General features: G+C 50.3%; 1 protein-coding gene across 3 annotated transcripts; it reads right to left on the reverse strand.

The window, feature by feature from the left end:
- Positions 1–3,598: 3,598 nt before the first annotated feature.
- LOC133351993 (CARD- and ANK-domain containing inflammasome adapter protein-like) lies at positions 3,599–19,415 on the reverse strand. Of its 3 annotated transcripts, none has more exons than XM_061567667.1 (2): positions 19,280–19,415; positions 3,599–8,765 (listed from the first exon to the last, which is right to left on the reverse strand). In XM_061567667.1, exon 2 carries the CDS (start codon positions 7,722–7,724, stop codon positions 5,271–5,273), a length of 2,454 nt encoding a protein of 817 aa, XP_061423651.1. In that variant the 5' UTR covers positions 7,725–8,765; positions 19,280–19,415; the 3' UTR covers positions 3,599–5,270. The 3 variants fall into 3 exon arrangements, with proteins under 3 accessions (XP_061423651.1, XP_061423650.1, XP_061423652.1); XM_061567666.1 differs by lacking the exon at positions 19,280–19,415 and adding an exon at positions 19,013–19,213; XM_061567668.1 differs by lacking the exon at positions 19,280–19,415 and adding an exon at positions 9,262–9,289.
- Positions 19,416–20,112: the final 697 nt, after the last annotated feature.

A 20,112-nucleotide genomic window follows, 5' to 3' on the forward strand; every position in this document is an offset into this window, starting at 1 on the left:
TTTATGCGATCTAACCCTAAAAACCTCGATTATGGACACATGTTATTAGTGACTCACAACATTTCATCCTCGTTCGCCATGTCGCGAATCAAGACCCCTCCCTCCCCCCACACCACACACAATGTCTTCAACTGTCTTTATGAGGGATTGTGATGTAATATTCAATTGTTGTCTCATTAACGCTCTCGTTGTTATAATTTCTTGATGGTGCTGTTAGATTTTTCCGTATGGTGGAAAAGGTATTTTTCAATTTTGTAAAACATTTCGAAAATAAGTACTTTGTTGCTCAACTGCCAATGGCAAGTATTGACCATGAAAGCCCATCGACCACAAATTTACCTTTTTGTGATGAGCTTAATTAAGTATACAGTATATGTGTAACATTTTATACGTGACAAAAACAACTCAACACATTCGTCAACAGCACTGCCTTGAGAGGAAAAATTTATACAATAGGAGACGTTTCAGGCAATGGCCCTTCATAGCACGTCATGTGTCACATGTCATATGCAATGGAGGACAGTGTGGTTGACGAATCACGTGTTGAGTTTATTGTTATTTGTGCTTGTGCACCACTGCGCAATGCAGCATTGTGCACCACTGCGCAATGCAGCATTGCCAAATAATTTGTTCACTTTTATGTAGATATGCATTATGATCATCACATGTTACAAGTAAGCCAAATAAAAAAATATCCAGGCTATTAACACCAACTTGTGGTACATAATACTGGGTTCAAATCTGATTTCCTCTAAACTTGTTAACTGCAGCGTCAATGGTGCCATCATGCACGCACGTCCAAGAGCTGCCTGTACAGAAATCACACACGTCACAGAAATTATATTCACTCTTTTGAACATTCGGGACTAATGGATTCAAGTACTGTATCTCCTTGTTTTGAAACGGGCAATCAGACAGGCACCACTTTGGCAAAGAAGCTTTCAAACAGCGCGATGCAATAGCAGCCTGTGCTGTCGAGTTGTATACGCACCTTTGCTTGTTGACAATGTACTGCATGTTTTATTTACCGCATATTGTTCGAAAATCCAACATCACAAAAACATCAGACATCATAAAACAATGTATACATGCAGAAACAAATATTGCTCAAATCCAAACATATGGTATAGATTAACCCAACACATAAATTAGGGCGGCGATGGTGCAGCGGATAACACAATGCACTCATAACCCTGTCGCCCGAGTTGGATTCCCAACCACGGCGAACACGAGGAGCGAATGCTGTCTGACTGGGTTCTGGTTCTCCTCTTCAACCCACACTGACAAGGCTGCTGAAGTATGGTCAAACGTCTCGCACGACCGACACTGCGGTGACTGCGTGGGAAGGCCATCACGTGGATTAACCCAAGGGCTGTAATGGCATTGTCCACACGAGTGGTGAAGATACAATACGAACCCTCCACGGAGAGACGGGCTCGCTACCCCACATCTCCATCTTTGCACCCCCAGTCACCCCCCCCCCCCCTTCATGAGTGACCCCCCCCCCCCCCCAGTGACCGTGGGGCACCCCACATAGCCAACCCTTATAAACTAAACATTTGTATTTATTTTACCAGGTAAGGCCCCCACTGAGCTATGCTGGACAGCTCTTTTTCAGAAGCGACCTGGCCATCACAAATGATAGCTCAACCAAGTGGCGTTATCGTCATCGTCACGTGGACATTTATAGCAGCCAACTTAGCCCCACCCGGCCCCCCCCAACCCCAAGCGCGCACCCCTCTCACGGCCCCCACCCCCTCCACCCGCGTGCCCTCCCTTACCCGCGCACTGGGCACCCGCGTGCCCTCCCCGCGTGCCGGGCCCCTCCCCCCTGTATGTGATGATTGGGAAGGAGGGGGAAATCGTTCTGACAACAAAACGTGAATTCGATATTGTGCGGTTTTCAACAAAACGCATGCGTGACTTTTCAATGTAAATTGAAAACGCGTTTCTTTAGAACCGCTTTGTTGTGTTTAGTTTGTTTTCCTTCCCCCAGCACCTCCGATTAGCGTGTTTGGCTACGTGCGGTGGGAGAGAAGTTCGACATACACGTACTTGACGAGGGGAGTGCTATCACGTGCCAACATGGCACATTTTAAGTTCAATCAACACGGATATACCTATCAACCCGTACCGTTTACCCGTATTCTGGTGCAGGGAAATTTAGTATCCAGGTTCATACAGCATACAGCCGTTTCTAAATAAAATACATGTCTATTTGTTTATGTTTCGCCCTTGTGATTCGACTTTGTAGGATGAACGTTGAGATTTATAATGGCACGGAGTGACCAATAAGGTCTGAATTGTTCTGTAATAAGGTAGGGCACTGATAAGGGGTTGACAGGTATGGGATATGTTTTGATACAGGTAGGAACAATAGTTCCACACTGCCCACCAGGGATTATTTGTCAGTCTGTCGTGCATGGCCCCGCCCCACCAGAGCCCTCCCATTGGCTCGGGGGCGCCGACCAATGGGAGCGGTGAGTTGGGGTTGGTAGAGGGGGGGGTTAGTGGTGGGGGGGGGGGCACCGCTGCGACTCGGGCCAATGAGGAGACAGGCAATGTTTCATTCACAAAATGGAACTTGGGGAGGGTGGCTCCATTCATAAAATGGAAGCCTTGAAAAGAAAAAAGCAGATCTTTTTGCCTCGTGTTTCTTTCAACATTCCCAGCCTTAAGGTGATTCAGTTGGGGGTGGGAGGGGTGGGGCTGGGTGGAGAGGGGCTGGGTGGGGAAGGTGGGGCTGGGTGGGGAGGGTGGGGCTGGGTGGGGAGGGTTGGGCTGGGTGGGGAGGGTGAGGGTGGGGCTGGGTGGGGCTGGCTGGGGAGGGTGGGGCTGCGTTGGGAGGGTGAGGGTGGGGCTGGGTGGGGAGGGTGAGGGTGGGACTGGGTGGGGAGGGAGAGGGTGGGGCTGAGTGGTGAGGATGGGGCTGGGTGGGGAGGGTGGGGCTGGGTGGAGAGGGTGGGGCTGGGTGGGGAGGGTGAGGGTGGGGCTGGGTGGAGAGGGTGGGGCTGGGTGGGGAGGGTGGGGCTGGGTGGGGAGGGTGAGGGTGGAGCTGGATGGGGAGGATGAGGGTGGGGCTGGGTGGGGAGGGCGAAGGTGGGGCTGGGTGGTGAGGGCGAGGGTGGGGCTGGGTGGGGAGGGTGGAGCTGGGTGAGGGTGGGGCTGGGGGGTGAGGGTGGGGCTGGGTGGTGAGGGTGGGGCTGGATGGTGAGGGTGGGGCTGCGTGGGGAGGGTGAGGGTTGGGGCTGGGTGGGAGGGTGAGGCTAGGTGGGGAGGGAGGATGAGGGTGGGGCTGGGTGGGGAAGGTGAGGGTAGGGCTGGGTGGGGAGGGTGGGTGGGGAGGGTGAGGCTGGGGCTGGGTGGGGAGGGTGGGGCTGGGTGGGGAGGGTGGGGCTGGGTGGGGGAGGAGGGTGAGAGTGGGGCTGGGTAGGGAGGGTGGGGCTGGATGGGGAGGGTGAGGGTGGGGCTGGGTGGGGCTGGGTGGGGAGGGTGAGGGTGGGGCTGGATGGGGAGGGTGAGGAGGGTGAGGGTGGGGCTGGGTGGGGAGAGTGAGGGTGGCGCTGGGTGGGGAGGGTGGGGTTGGGTGGGGCTGGGTGGGGAGGGTGGGGCTGGGTGGGTCACCCCGTGGTCCCCTTATAAAACTCAACGTTTAACCTACACACTACACGATACACGACACGATACACTACACTTATACAGGTAGTAACAGCTTCCACACTGCCCACCAGGGATTATTTGTCTGGCTGTCGTGCACGAATGCGCTGTCCAACCAAGTTCCTACCTGCCCACTCCGAAGGAACGTGTCGCATGTATAGCGTGTTTGTTGTTGTAACATTCTGACCCTACCAGTGGCGGGCCGTGTATTTTACACCCATGTCTTCAGTGCTATCCTCCCGCAATTAAACAGCCTTCGAATAACCTCACCATGACACTAGGGCTATTGTCATTCGACTTAACCACCCCATATTCACAGTGACGGTAACCTTTATCGAGTAGAATAAAGTGATTTAACACGAGGATCAACACCTATGAGAGTTACAATACACTAATTGGCAGAGACATGAATATTTGGTGACTGAAACCATCAAGGATGTACCACTATTACGCAGTATGATAGGATGCTGCATCACAAATAGACATCGCATCGCCCAAATCAATGTCATTACCAAAGTAACAAGAACAAACTCACAACAACCAGTCACATTTACTCATACGACCACCAAGCAAGCATAAATTCTGTAAAACACAAATAACACAATCAGGATTCAACAGGCTTCCCCACAGAAAAAAATCTAAAGCACTCCATCTAAAAATCTAAACGTCACGAAAGAAAGTTTAAATACATTTTAAATGATGCTACGTTATGTGCTAGCTAGTTTTACTTCATTCAGCTTACTGGCCCTCCGATCACACCACACGAAAAATGCGAACGTAGGCGGCTAGGCCAGCTCGAAGGCTCCGGCGTGTCAAAGAATACGCCCAACATGGCAACCTCGAAATCTGATTGGTTAAAGAATATGACAACAACATCGTCCCCATTTTCTTCAACAGCAGAGGGGATTCATTTGACATTCTGAAGGCCTCAGGGTAGATTTTTCACCCAGAGAGGCTGAGATAGCACATGTGGAAAATCTGATTGGATAAAAGCTCTCATTTATGTGAGCTGTAGTCGACGCAGCGCAACTGAGGGAGAGAGTAGCAATGAAATTACATTAATAGACTGATGGGAACTAACTTTGTAAAATACATATAGCATTAATGGAAATATATATTAAATTATAAAAATAAATTTTTCTGATTCTGACAATCTCTAAGCCAGCAGAGAAGGCCTTGCTGGCCCTGACGGCCCGCCTCTGGACCCTACTGGAGCGGGTCAGAAGAGCTTCATAGCTCATCGGATTCCTCCAGGATGAATACAGATTCTGATTGTGTTTTGTCACCTGTGTTTTCCAAGAATCGTCCTTGAGATAGCTGTCTTGGGAAGTCTTACAGATTTTCCAGGATATTAAAAGTTCTGTTTTTATTGCCAGTTGCGTAGTAATAACAATAATCATCATCATACTGTACACCACAGCAAGACATTTACGTGCAGTTCTCCCATCTTCCGGTATTGTGGAGACATTCCTTTAACTCCTACAATTTGTCCCGGAAATGTATGAGGTGGCAACCCTCCTGTGGCGCGGCGCTCATGAGTTGCATGCCCTGCACGGCTCTGATGTTCACAACCCGGCGGGTCAGGAAACTCGCGAGCTGTGCCGTGCACATTGTTATATGATCCTCATTTTCTTCCTGAGCAGGGTGGCGATCTCGCGGTGACCGTCCGTGTCGCCTGCCTCCGCCAGCTGCAGTGGCGTTTTGTCCAGAGCATTGGCGGCGAACAGGTTCGGCTTCTCAGGGCCCTCGGCCCACCCGGCCAGGAGTTTGGCCGCCGCCACGTGGGCCCCCCGGACAGCGCAGTGCAGGGGGGTGTCGCGCGAGTTGTCCAGGGCGTTGAGCGACGCACCGCCGCTCTTGAGCAGCAGCTCCACCAGCTCGGGCCGCCCCGTCTCGGCCGCGATGTGCAGTGGCGTCTTGCGCCACGTGTTGCGCTCGTCGGCGGCCGACTTGCGCTTGCTGTTGGTCTTCCCCGCGCGGCCGGCCTCCAGGAGCACCCCGGTGGTCTCCGCACTGCCAGCGGCAGCGGCGAAGTGGAGCGCGGCGTTGCCGTCCATATCGCGCGAGAAAGCCTTGGCTCCCCTGGCCAGCAGCAGCGACACAGCCGACGCGTGGCCGTGTCCCGCCGCCAGGTGGAGAGGGGTCTTCTTCTCTCCATCGGCCACGTTCACATCGGCTCGCTTCTCCTCCAGCAGCACCTCGAGCAGGTGCACGTCGCCGCCCATCGCTGACAAGTGCAGCGGCGTCTTGCCTTTTTTGTCCTTTGCGCCGGGGTCGGCGCCGTTCTTCACCAGCAACCGGGCCACCTCCACGTAGCCTGATTCGACGGCGAGATGCAGCGGCGTGGCGCCGTCCCTGCCTGCCGCGCCGACCTTGGCCCCTTCCCGCAGTAGGAGCTCCACCACGGCGAGGTGGCCCTCGGCGGCCGCGGAGTGCAGGGCCGTTCGCTCCAGGTGGCCAGCGACACCAACGGCCAGGCCCTTGCCGAGGAGCAGTTGCACCGTCGATAAGTGACCTTTGCTGCTCGCCAGGTGCAGGGCGGAGCTGGAGTCTGACGTCCTCACGTCAACACGGGCGCCCTGCTCCAGCAGCACCAGCGTCACATCCGCGTGACCCATCTCTGCCGCAAGCAGCAGCGGCGTGTAGGAGGACCTCCCAGCGTCCGCCACGTTGGGGTCAGCGCCCTGCTTGAGCAGTGCGAGCACCGTGCCGTCAAAGCCTCGCTCCACAGCCTTGAAGAGGAGCCTCGTCTTGGCCTCGTCCGACATTTCCCCAAGCGCGTGGCTCAGCAGCAGCAGCTCAAACACGCCTGCATTGTTGGCGTCAAATGCCACGTCGACGAGGTCATGGTCGCACTTGGCGCCGGCCGCCAGGAGGACCTGCACGGTCTCTGTGAAGCCGCCGGTAACAGCATAGTAGAGCGCCGTGCGGTCCTTCTCATCCGGAGAGGCCACGTTGGCTCCGCACTGTAGCAGCGCGGCCACGACACGGCTCTCGTTCTTGAGGGCCGCCATATGGATGAGGTGCTTCCTGCGGTCTCGCCGCGTCTTCTCGTGCTCCACAAGGACGCTCGCGGCGCTCGTGTGGTTGTTTCTCAAGGCCAGCTCGGCAGCATTCTCCCCCTTGTTATCCAGAGTGTAAACATCAGCCCCGGCGCTCAGCAGCAATCGGAGCACTGCATCTTGGCCACTCTCAGCCGCTGCGTGAAGCGCGGTTCGCCCATTTACATCCTTCATATTGAACTTGGCTCCCTTCTTCAGCAGGAACTCCACTAAGCTGGCATGGCCCTGTGCGGCGGCCAGATGAAGCAGGGTCTCCTTCCTCTCATTCATCTTGTTCATGTCGCCACTTGTCAGAGAAGCCCTCTCGAAGTAGGCGAGGTCTCCGTCGATTGCAGCCTTGAAGGTCGCTTCATCGGTGACCACCAGGACCTCGGGCTGCGGCTGCGGCGGTGGCGGCTCTGTTTCCTGTGCCGGCTTCTCCACCTTGGGCGGAGGGGCGTCTCCCACCGGCATCTTCCTGGGCTTGCGGGTGATCACCTTGACCTTGCTGGGCGGATCGTCGCCATTCTCAAACTCCTCCAGGCTGCCGTTGTCTCTCTCGAGCAGGTAGCCGATGAGCTGGCGTCGGCTGTCGCCCACCTGGCGCGACACCTCGCCCACGTAGCGGCGAATGGTGGAGTAGAGCTCGGGCTCGGCCTGCTTGAGGCACGGATGGAAGAAGAGGCGGCATGCCCGCTCGCCGGACCGCGCCACCATCTCGAGCATCCGCGTGTTGCGCTCCTCGCGTGTCCGCAGCGTCGACAGCGCCATCCTCTTGTCGTAGCTGAGCACGCCGTGCTCCACAAGCGACTCGAGCAGCTGCTCGGTGTTGATGATGCCCCGGGAGAGCTCCTTCTTGCGCAGCCGCACCACGTCGATGGCGTACGGGTTGGAGGTCTTGGCGCCAGGGGCCGCGTTCGTACCCACGTCCAATCGCGCACGTCCCTGCTTGTCTTGCTCGCCCGTCATTTGCATACGAAGGAGGTTGAATGTCTGCGATGGTGGCTGCTGCTGCTGTTGCTGCATTCTATCTCAGCACGATGATCTGATCCAATCACTCGTTTCCCCTTAATGCTGCATATTGGCCGGAATTCCGAATGCGAGTTCGGGATGTGTTCCCAATTTTCAAACTCTTAAAGAAATGAAAGTTCTTGTTTTGTTTCAAATTAATCCGAAAACTCAAAGGGATGTCACTAATATGTCACTCCCGTGCTCCAAAAGTGACGGAACGTGGATTCAAGTGACGTCACTATCGTTAGCATTAAGATGTTGCTACATTAGGACACGATGTGAACAATCTGAAAATCCGAAAAATATCTGAAATGTAATAGGCTCAACTAAAACTTTATAAAAAATGCGGACTACTACGTGGTTCTTTGTCCACGGTATTTGCAAACACATGTAGCGGTGTAACCTCACCGGGCGTGTACTGATTCTGAATTTTGCTCATTTTGTATCAGCACTCTTACCTGTGTATTGACCTCATGGTTTAAACAATGATCATTCAGTAAAAGAAAAGTGGGTATTTTCGTTTTAATTTATCATATTTAATAATAATTAAGATCATTCAGACACGTCCAGTTGAATATGTTGTTATTGTTCGATATTCATGATTGCTTGTGTCTCTTTAAAAGCGAAGTTAGAAGATAAATGTATAGTTTTTCAATTTGGATCTCCTGTATAATACACATGATATTGAATGATGAGGTCTCTACTACTACAGAAATTCTATCGAAGCTCTTGCATTGGAAGCAATAGCAATTAGATGGATTAATATTCAGTCTATTAATATTAGCGTGTCGTGTACCCTATGCACCATTCGTTGTTGTCTCTACAGGCAAAGCCTCAATGAACGGTTGCACATTGAATGCCAGCCACGCATATCGAAAAAGGAAGCCTTTGTAAATGTACGGTGAAATAGTAATTTAGTAATCAGCCCAACAATCATGATGAATTTCCAAAAGCCCACAAGATTGCTATTCTTGCCACTGGTTGCCGAAATCTCTAGTTTGTTCTCCCTGCACGTCCAGTACTCTATTGGCCAGGATGCACTGCTTGGTGGCGTTTCTGTGAACAGAAACAAGAGAATTCACGAGCATACATCGTCACACATTATAATCGAGGTTTCCCTCGCTTTATGCAGTAGATACATAAAGTCAGGGAAAAAACGCACACAAAGCGAAACCGCACACGACAGCTGTCTGCCGAGTAGCGCGTATACTACACACACAGTACACACACAGTACACACACACAGTATGCACACAGTACACACAATACACACAGTACGCACACAGTACACACAATACACACACAGTACGCACACAGTATACACAACACACAAGTACATACACACAGTACACACACACAAAATACACAATACACACACACTACACACACACTACACACACAGTACACACAATACACACACAGTACACACACAGTAGACATCATGTTGTCCGACGTCCGACCGCATAGCCGCATGTAAAATTAATTCAAACCGCATAATATAGCTAATTTTTGGTAGAAATAGGTGAGCTGCATGTACGCGAAATCACACAAACCGAGCTCCTGCATAAAGCGAGGGACACCTGCACTGCATACGCTATCTCAACAAGCAGCGGCAATCAATCACCTCGACTGTTGTGCTCTATCACAGCAACTCGCAGCCTATCAGGGGCCCTGCGTGCCACTGTCAACCCTTGAAAAAAAATGTTTGCGGGAGCACCGCGCGCTCGTGACATTTTGTATTATTAAAGCTGCTCTAAAAACCTCAGTATCACCAACGGTGTTGTGGACCACTTCCCATGGCCTTAGGGACCACCAGCGGTCCCCGAACCTCAGGTTTGGAACCACTCCTCTGTTGGCAGTTTGTCTGACAAAACGCGGCGTTAACACAAGAAAGTTCTACGCCAGAAATGTTCAAATACATTTCCAAAGGTCGCACAACACTTCAATCACAACCCACGACACGTTTCGCCACTTGTTTGCAGAGGTTATCGGCTGTCCTCGTTAATATTTCAGGTGTACGAACCATAAAATACTGCAAGGTATCATCTGCTTCACAGTGGACGTCAGAGGTTACCGTGACATCATTTGAAGAATAGTGGGCAATTGTGTGGAGGCGTTACGGTCTAAATATGAAAAGTTACTTGCAGATACTCATACTAATTTCAGATAACTTAATCTGGACGATATAACACCTCACGTAACAACATCGTCCCCTACTGATAGACCGATGTGCATTTGATGAGAAAATGAAAATAAAATAACCCTGTTCTTATTTGCTGGCAGAAAGGGTAAAGCGTATTCGTATTTTCTCATCATTTTGATATTGGCAAAAAGGTCCCATCGACGATGCCCATTTGCAGACTGGTGCTGTACAGACTGGTGGTGTACAATATCGGTATGCTTGCCACTGGGGTTGCGGGTCTCCTTGTTGGCGAGACAGCAGCAGGGCATCGGAATGGTTGACATGGGATGCGATATACAGTAATACACTTTGAGTTGCAGAGCCGCACGATACATCACAAATGCTTATCTGGAGCGTGCGTCAATGTCCAGAGGTCAGAGCACAGCCAATCCCACTCACGCCACCCAGGGGGTTCTCAATTGCTGCTCTTTGCGAGCTGTGAAGGGCTTGAAACTCTGGGTAACGAGCAGGAAGCACAATGTGAATGGCCAAATGGGACACGCTTGAGTTGTCATGCAAGCCTAATGCGTGAGCGTCGCCATCGTGTGACTGTGCGACATACGCCTGGGTTTCCAGTTAAGATTTTTTTCGGCTCAAATTAAGTGTCCGAGAGCACGTCCAGCGTGGACATGGAGCGGTGAAATCGTTTGGTGTGCACGTGCAGGGTGGATTGGTGCATCTCAGGATCGTGGCGGGGGTGGCTTGGGGAGCAGTTGTTTGAACATGACTGATGATTACAAAGTGCCAATTACTCAAGTGCAGTGCTTTTGGAAAATTGATGGGATGGGTAAAAACCAGATCATATCTCTCTTAGAAAATATTCATCCCACTCAAGGCGTGTGGCCAGTTGCAAAAAACACCCTTGGTTGAAATGGCGCAAAGTTTGTAATTTAAAGTGATATCAAAAATTAAACCCAAATCCAATTATTATTTACGGCCCTCTGTCAATCTGCTGCTGAAGTCCTCCCACAATGGGGATCCGTTTGATCATACTTCACCACACTGGTCAGGGTGGGTTGGTAAAAGTGGGGGTGGCGAGGGAGACTTGTCCAAACATATGTTGCCACTGACGTTAACCGTGGCTGGGTATCGGCCTCGGGTTGCGCGGTTCAGAGTGTGTACTCATCGTGTAAGCCGATATGGGTTATTTGCACTGCGCGATGAACCTGACGACCTAAGTTTGATTCCCGGCCATGTCATGCCCACTCTTCTAAGGCGGTGCACATCTCCTGTTTATAGAACCAGTGGTGGAAATTCCCCATTCATATGGCGGGGGCAAGTATATCCATTTGGCAACCGCTGTTGACTTCCCCACAAAGTGGTACTCATTATATCGACCCTGGTCCAAACCAGTTATAAAGTTATGCACACTTTATATGCGTGAGACTATGGATTATATGAAGTTTCAGTCCTGTAGCGTAACTCGAGACGAACGTGCTGAGTTTTTTTTGGAAGGGGGAGGGGGGTTATAGCTCCGGTGTTGATAACTGAGCGCGTGTGAACACTGCACCCCTTAAGACCGACGGAACGCGGATGCCCCGATTGTGTTTCGCCCCCGCGCCGTGCCCGGGGGTCTCAAGTGGCGACAACGACGCGGGTCAGCCAAGGAAGCAGGAACAGCTTCTCCGTGGTGGTCCTGCCGTGCCGTTGTCGGCACGCGTGTGTTTGTCTCGAGTAAATACCCTCCTCCTTCTGAGTCGGGCCCCTGAGCCAGACTTGTCTTCCCATACAGTGTGATCATTGTGCGCTTTCTCGTTCATTTCCCGATGCTTTGTATCCCCCCACACACACACACCGGCACTCATCATCATCTCTCATAATACAATTTTTTTGGGGTTAGATCGCGTAAATACATAAATGTGTCGTTAAACCCGACACCACCCGACACAGCAATTAGTAAGGTTTGTCACGTAAACAGAACATGCCAATTCGTTACTAGTACAGCACACCGGTGTGTTGGAGAGCAAATCAGATTGTAAATGTTATGGCTTTGCTCTCCAACGCGATCTAACCCAAAACAAACTATATTATGGATGATATTGGTCGCGAAAGCCTCCTGCGTATGAATCATCATCACTGCTGTCGCGTGTTGTGTATTCGCTGCATTGCACGGGCCGCAAACTCGCAGCTCTTTAAAGATTGCTTCGTGGCTCTCAATGCCATCATTGCAAAGTGTAAAAAATAAAAACCCAATCCTAATTTTATTTTAAATAAAGGATGAACGTCTAAAAAGCCCAACAATTAATCGTAACTAGCCTTTTGCCCGTCCAAGGACGGGTGTATTGCAGTAAATCTGAAACTTGCAAGCGAAAAGCAGACGTGATATTCATTGCATTAATGCGTGTGCAATTTGTAAAGGCGCGGTGACACTGACCTATTTCATTTAAAGGTTCTAATGCCTTGTTCATCATGACGTCCTTTTTACTTCTATATAGCGTTACGGAGATCGCGTGACGTGAGGATTCTGCCTTTGTAATGAGGGTTGTAAGTTGACGCTGAGGAGGGGGGAGGAGGCCCCTTGGCCCCCCATGTGGAGTGACGTCACCCACTAATTATTATGAATGGGGGGGGGGGATGTCCATTTGGAGGATGTCACCTGTTCATGATTATTAATGAGGGGGGCTGGTCGACGTGGAGTGACGTCACGTGCGTTACACACTGACATTCTTGTAGTAAATACGGTCTTACAAATCATTGTGCGTGTGCTGTTCTTAAAATAGCGATTGCAAAAAAATATGGTTTGACGTTATTGATTAAGTAACCTGTCTTGTATTCACACGCATTGCGGCTATTGAGTTTGTTTTACCAAATTATAAGAAAGCGGCTCTTCTTGTTATTTTGGTGGCCGACCCCTCTTGTATAGAGTTTTGTGTCGAGCTCGGACCCATGTCGACAAGAGAGAGGGGTCCTGGCCTACATACAAATCTGTCAGCTCACCCACCAGCGACAATTACTGTTGAAAGGTCGTGGAAGCGACTTCTGGAATTCGGTCTTTATTTGTCTTTCATTCACAACACTCCTATCTTACTCCTTCACGCTGCTGACAGACAGCGTGAAAGGAATAGATAGAGAGAGAGACACGCGCGGCCACGTGGCAGCCTGGACCCCGCTCCAGCGTGGCCTCACCCTCTGTTCGTTCCAGATCTGACCACGTGTTGTCCATCTCCACCCCTTTTAATACCCGGGTCACGTGGTACCTTTCCACCAGTCCTGGTTAACATCTATGGAATCTTCTAGACTCCATCGTACGCTCCCGGGACCACGCCCCTGACTCGTCCCCCCATTGGCTGTGGCTAAAGCCAGCAGATCCAATCCTCTACTTACAGATGTCACCTTCCCATTACGTCAGGGCCACGCCCCTAGACTTCCCCCCATTGGCTATGGGCCAGGACCGGCAGAGCCAATCATCATAGCGAGGTGTGATCCATCAGCAACCTGGATATATCCTCACATTACACTTGTAATGCTGAAAAATGTACTACTAACAAAGGACGTGTAGCTGATGGGATCCTGTATTTAAAGATAATGCTTTTATTTTTATGTGGAGAGACAACTATGGATAGGAGGCGTATCGTCTACTTATTTTGTTTCCATTATTCGAGTCGTAGGGGTCTTCATCATCAGCAGCCAGGATGTATCCACTGCTACCATGAACACCTTCTCAAGATGTAGTCGTCTCTCAGCCTTGTGATGTAACAAATCCACGTAGCACCTGCACCCTTAGACAATCCCATCACTCCAACTCCTCGGTTGACGGACTTTCAGGTGGACATACTTTCGGACGCGTTCCCTCCTTTGGCTGCCACTCATTCAGAGAGATGGAGTGATGTGATCAGCCAGTTTGGCGAGATGTTAACTACCCCGCCTGGTATGCAGGGGTCGTGGGTTCGATTCTGACCCTGACGTCAGTGTATTTAGAATTTGCATGTTCTCCCCGTGGTCACATGGATTTTTTTTCCATCTCCACATTTAGTCTCAACATCCGTTTATAATATTTGGCTGCTATCAATGTCCAGGTGGCGATAAGCCACTTGGTTGAGCTTTCATTTGTGGCCAAGTCGCTTCTGAAAAAAGCTACATAGCTCAGTGAGCATTGCCTCTGGTAAAATAAAAAAAATGGTTTAAAGTTAGATGGAGTATTTCATCGCATGATCGTGAAGGATGATGACAGCTTGGGGGAGGCTCCCATCCAGCAGTGGATAGATTAAGGCTGATGATACAGATGAGTAAGTCTCATTGTTCAATGTCCAAGCTTTAAAAAATATGCATACAGTGAGGGAAAAAAGTATTTGATCCCCTGCTGATTTTGTACGTTTGCCCACTGACAAAGAAATGATCAGCCTATAATTTTAATGGTAGGTTTATTTGAACAGTGAGAGAGAATAACAACAACAAAATCCAGAAAAACGCATGTCAAAAATGTTAGAAATTGATTAGCATTTTAATGAGGGAAATAAGTATTTGACCCCCTCTCAATCAGAAAGATTTCTGGTTGCCAGGTGTCTTTTATACAGGTAACGAGCTGAGATTAGGAGCACACTCTTAAAGGGAGTGCTCCTAATCTTAGCTTGTTACCTATATAAAATACACCTGTTCACAGAAGCAATCAATCAATCAGATTCCAAACTCTCCACCATGGCCAAGACCAAAGAGCTCTCCAAAGATGTCAGGGACAAGATTGTGGACCTACACAAGGCTGGAATGGGCTACAAGACCATCGCCAAGCAGCTTGGTGAGAAGGTGACAACAGTTGGTGAGATTATTCGCAAATGGAAGAAACACAAAAGAACTGTCAATCTCCCTCGGCCTGGGGCTCCATGCAAGATCTCACCTCGTGGAGTTGCAATGATCATGAGAACGTTGAAGGAACCAGCCCAGAACTACACGGGAGGGATCTTGTCAATGATCTCAAGGCAGCTGGGACCATAATCACTAAGACAACAGTTGGTAACACACTACGCTATGAAGGACTGAAATCCTGCAGCGCCCGCAAGGTCCCCCTGCTCAAGAAAGCACACATTCATGCCCGTCTGACGTTTGACAATGAACACCTGAATGATTCAGAGGACAACTGGGTGAAAGTGTTGTGGTCCGATGAGTCCAAAATGGAGCTCTTTGGCATCAACTCAACTCGCCGTGTTTGGAGGAGCAGGAATGCTGCCAATGACCCCAAGAACACCATCCCCACCGTCAAACATGGAGGTGGAAACATTATGCTTTGGGGGTGTTTTTCTGCTAAGGGGAGAGGACAACTTCACCGCATCAAAGGGACGATGGACGGGGCCATGTACCGTCAAATCTTGGGTGAGAACCTCCTTCCCTGAGCCAGGGCATTAAAAATGGGTCATGGATGGGTATTCCAGCATGACAATGACCAAAAACACACGGCCAAGGCAACAAAGGAGTGGCTCAAGAAGAAGCACATTAAGGTCCTGGAGTGGCCTAGCCAGTCTCCAGCCCTTAATCCCATAGAATATCTGTGGAGGGAGCTGAAGGTTCGAGTTGCCAAACGTCAACCTCGAAACCTTAATGACTTGGAGAAGATCTGCAAAGAGGAGTGGGACAAAATCCCTCCTGAAATGTGTGCAAACCTGGTGGCCAACTACAAGAAACGTCTGACCTCTGTGATTGCCAACAAGGGGTTTGCTACCAAGTACTAAGTCATGTTTTGCAGAGGGGTCAAATACTTAATTACCTCATTAAAATGCAAATCAATTTATAAAAAAAATTGACATGCGTTTTTCTGGATGTTTTTGTTGTTATTCTGTCTCTCACTGTTCAAATAAACCTACCATTAAAATTATAGACTGATAATTTTTTTGTCAGTGGGCAAACGTGCAAAATCAGCAGGGGATCAAATACTTTTTTCCCTCACTGTATATATAAATCAGATCACATGTAATACTGTACACGATATTGGCTGAAGTGTGTGCAGTACGTTTTTAACGTCGGACATCATGCAAACAACACACGGCACGACCCTACAACAACTCGGAGAGCTACACAGCACAACCATAAAAGCCTCCGCAATAGTTTTACAAGCAGGGCTTGCCGGTTTAACAAAGACTACGCCTGCCACTGTCCAGTTTACAGAGGCAATGTCAGGATTCCAGCCCAAGCCAATGCCAACCCCTCCGCACTCAGCATTCCACAGGCACCCCACAAGCCTTAGCCTGTAATGTAACGTGCATCCCTTTGTCAATTAATCCACTGCTGGATGAGTAAGGCCTCTCTGTGCACGCTTTGACGTCATGGGGGTTGTTTGACCAAACGTGGATCACGCTGCTCACGTTGGTGAACAGAGCATAGGCATGGGACCATACAAGCACAGTCCAACAATTAATGTTGCTGTACTGCCCCCATCTGGCAGCAGATTGACAAGAGGGTTGTACATGCTAGACTACAGACCGCAGTACAGTAGTTGGGAGTTCAATGTTCAGTTGATAATCGCAACCGCATCGCCTGCACTTATCAAAACCAAAAGCTATGTGAAGTTGGCTAATCGTGAATGCTTAACCAAACATTCACTTTTGCTGTGGATCATTAAAATGCCCGAAAAAAAAATCGAAAACCCCATATTCACAGGCCGGGATTCATCTCGTCTCGGATGGTCGGTCTGTCTGGCTGTTGTTGGCAGAGCGATCGTAACAGCGACTCCAATGCTCGAAACGAGAGTCAACTCCGTGCGTCGGTACTGAGGGTGCCACGGTGGCTAGGAGATGTTAACTACCTCGCCTGGTACACAGGAGGTCGTGGGTTCGATCCCGACCCTGACGCCTGTAGATATGGAGTTTGCATGTTCTCTCTCCCTGTGGTCGTGTGGATTTGGAAACATGCGTTTAGAATACAGTATTTGGCTGCTATAAATGTCCACATGGTAAGCCACTTCGTTCAGCTATCATTTGTGTCCAGGTCGGTTCTGAAAACGAGATATATAGCTCGATCGGCCTAACTGGTAAAATAAAAAAACAGTTTAAATCGTTTAACAGATCACCCTTCTGACAGGGTGGCATTGCAGATGAGTGCTCTGCTCCCAGTCTGGGATCACCTCCCTTCGTCATCATCATCACCATCATCCCTCTCTAGTCAATACAAGCAGTACCACACTCTGGTAAATCAACAGCTGTGCCCGTCCTATGGAGGCACTGATCACCGTCCATAAAATAATGGAATGGCCACCACTTTCTCAGGGCGGCTAAATGCAGGAGCGCACTACCCATGCTACCCCGAAAGAGATGTCACTCTGTTATCAATATCCCACCGGCTCCTCCGGTGTATAACACACGCTCTGGGAAGTAAGACGCACCCTGAACTCGTGCACGGTGTTTATAATTAAACAAACCAGGTCACACACACACAAACATACACCCAACGGATTATAAGACGGATTCAATAAAGTTACACAAGTCTGGGTCACACACACACACCGGATTATAAGACGCACACCGACAGTTTGCTGTAATGTACAGGGCGACCAGTGCGTCGTATAATCCGTACTGGTATAGTGTACAAACAAATCCATACTTTACTATCTGCCCATTTCTGTATGCTGTGGGTCTACAGTGTTTGTAGAGGGTGTATTGCGAAAGGCTAACAAGCAGCTTTATTGATTATACACGCAGGCTGTTTAAACAGACTCCAGTCATACACACAGTACTCGCTGTACCAGTCAGCAATGGTCAGCGTGGTGAAGTATGACCAAACTCTCCGAATGGCTGACACTACGGCCTTCATCCAGCAGTGGATAGACAAGGGGGAGAGGGGGGCTGTTGGTATTTACGAAGGTACACTGTCATTGTAAAACTGGCAACTGTGTTTATGTACGGTGGCACCGTGATTTGCACACGAAGATATCGAAACTCGGCGACTTGAATTAAGTTTTGTAAAACAAATTCCTCGCCACGGCGGTGTCTGAACCAGGTCCTGGTTGTTGTCCCCCTCCCCCTGTTTCACGACCAAACCGGTACTGACCAGTGCGGTGAAGTATGGCCAAACGACGTCGAGAGGCCGTACTTCATCCAGCGGTGGATTGGCGAGGCGTGGTTATTATGGTTACTGTCGACTAAGTAGCGAACATGGCATTAAGCAAAGGCAGTGCGATTATGTGTTTATCAGTTATTGCGGAAAGTTGTTCACGCCCGACGCTGTGAATGGAAGCGAAGAAGTTCACCAACGCATCTCAAATGATCAGATCACGATTCTCAGACCCCTATTCCAATCCCCTGCAGGATGCAGGCCCTCCCACACCTTGCCAGTCACCACGCCGCTGGTGAATGAGAATTTTGGTTAACGTTGACAAGGGCCCGTTCGGACATCACTCGGCCACTAATGTTAGCCGTGGTTGCTCAAGCGTAGCTCGACAACCACTGCGCCACCGCTCCTCCATTCCAAACCAATGTGACGCGTGCGAAAGAGCTCGTCCTGTCAAGGAGATGGAGCCATTAAATGAGCTCGCGTGCAGGTGCATAGGTGGATTACCACATCGCAGCCAACGGCTTAGAGAGGCATTCATCCAGCGTTGAATTGACCACGCTGCTGCTGCTACTGATAAGACATTCGCCTGTGCGTTTTGGGAAGAACAGCGAGCGGGAGCGATGGAGGAGGAGACGGCGGCGGCGTTGTGTCAGCGCGCTATCGTAGTGACGTATCGTGATGTTGTAGTAATGTAGTAGTGTGATGTAGTAGTGTGATGTTGTAGTGTGATGTTGCAGTGATGTTGTAGTGATGTAGTAGTGTGATGTTTCAGTGATGTTGTAGTTATGTAGTAGTAATGTAGTAGTGATGTTGTAGTGTGATGTTGCAGTGATGTTGTAGTTATGTAGTAGTGTGATGTAGTGATGTTGCAGTGATGTTGTAGTGATGTAGTAGTGTGATGTTGCAGTGATGTCGCAGTGATGTTGTAGTGATATAGTAGTGTGATGTAGTGATGATGTTTCAGTGATGTTGTAGTTATGTAGTAGTGATGTTGCAGTGATGTTGTGGTGATGTTTCAGTGATGTTGCAGTGATGTTGTAGGCGACTGCTGGCCCCACGCTAGCTGTATCATCGTGTAGCTGGACACACGTAGGTGCGCGGTGGCATGCGTGCATCACCCACACTTGTTCACAAGCTGCGGCACTCACCAGAAGAGGAGTGGGGGACGTGGCCGCCCGGCAATGCGCGAAACAGCGGCCGGGTGAACGCGCAAGGAAGGAACCCGCCGCGTGGTTTGGTGGAGGGGACGCGCGGGGGGGCGGGGGGGGCAGAGCGAGGGGTTCGCGTGGCCACGGACTCACACAAACATCGGCGCGTTTCTAGGCGCCGTGCCACACGCCCCTCCTAACACCTGCCGCTGCGCGTTTGTGTACACAGTGTCCTCTCGCTCTCTCCTGCCCCAGTGAAAACCTCACCCGCAGCGGCAGCGCTCAGACACGGCCTTGTCCGGCCCCGGGGGCTGAGCTCCGGAAAATGCAGGTCCCTGTCCACGTGGGAGTCTGGGCTGTTGCGTGTTGGCGCAGATGAAACGGAGGACCCCGGAAAATGTTCCGTGCAATGGCAGTATGTGAATGGGGTATTAGTCGTGTGAATGAGTTAGGTTTGTTATCTACAGCGGAGGGGAAAGCTAAGCGTAACGCTCACAACGAGCGGAGCGCTGGGTGGCTAAGATTACGCAGAAAATGGTCACAGTGGCGAGCACTGGCGGTGCATCTGCCGGTCATCTCAGTCAACTCAAAACACTCGGAACTGTCCCGTGACCTGCCAGCAGAGCCTTCCACACTTACACGTGCTAGTCTCAACGTGCACCTAACCTGGCACAAGTGCCATGGTGACATTACCGCGAAGCTCACGGTCCACCCTAAATCGTATCCGCACAAATCATGGCATATGCGGATACCTGACGCACAAATGTAAAATTAAAAACTCTCCAGCAGTGTGCGACTGTGGTCATCCAGAACAGACCATACAACATATCACAACGCAATGCCCGATCCACAAATACGAATGAGACATCACGGCGGTGATATACTCCGCTGCTACTGACGCGGTTATCTGGGCTTGGCCACCTGAATGTGAAATTGTAGTTGTTGTTCTGCGTCTACATCAGACGTACGAAAGACGAAGTGGCCAATGAATAATGCTTCAGAGTCCCATAATTGAACTTCTCTCGACAGCCCCGTGACCTGCTTGGGTGTCAAGCTGACGTTAGAGGTGCAGCCCGACAGATGCTCGCTCTGGCCACTGG

Source organism: Lethenteron reissneri, chromosome 39 (genome assembly GCF_015708825.2).
Source record: "Lethenteron reissneri isolate LAM-NWPU_2019-01 chromosome 39, ASM1570882v1, whole genome shotgun sequence".
Classification (NCBI taxonomy): domain Eukaryota; kingdom Metazoa; phylum Chordata; class Hyperoartia; order Petromyzontiformes; family Petromyzontidae; genus Lethenteron; species Lethenteron reissneri.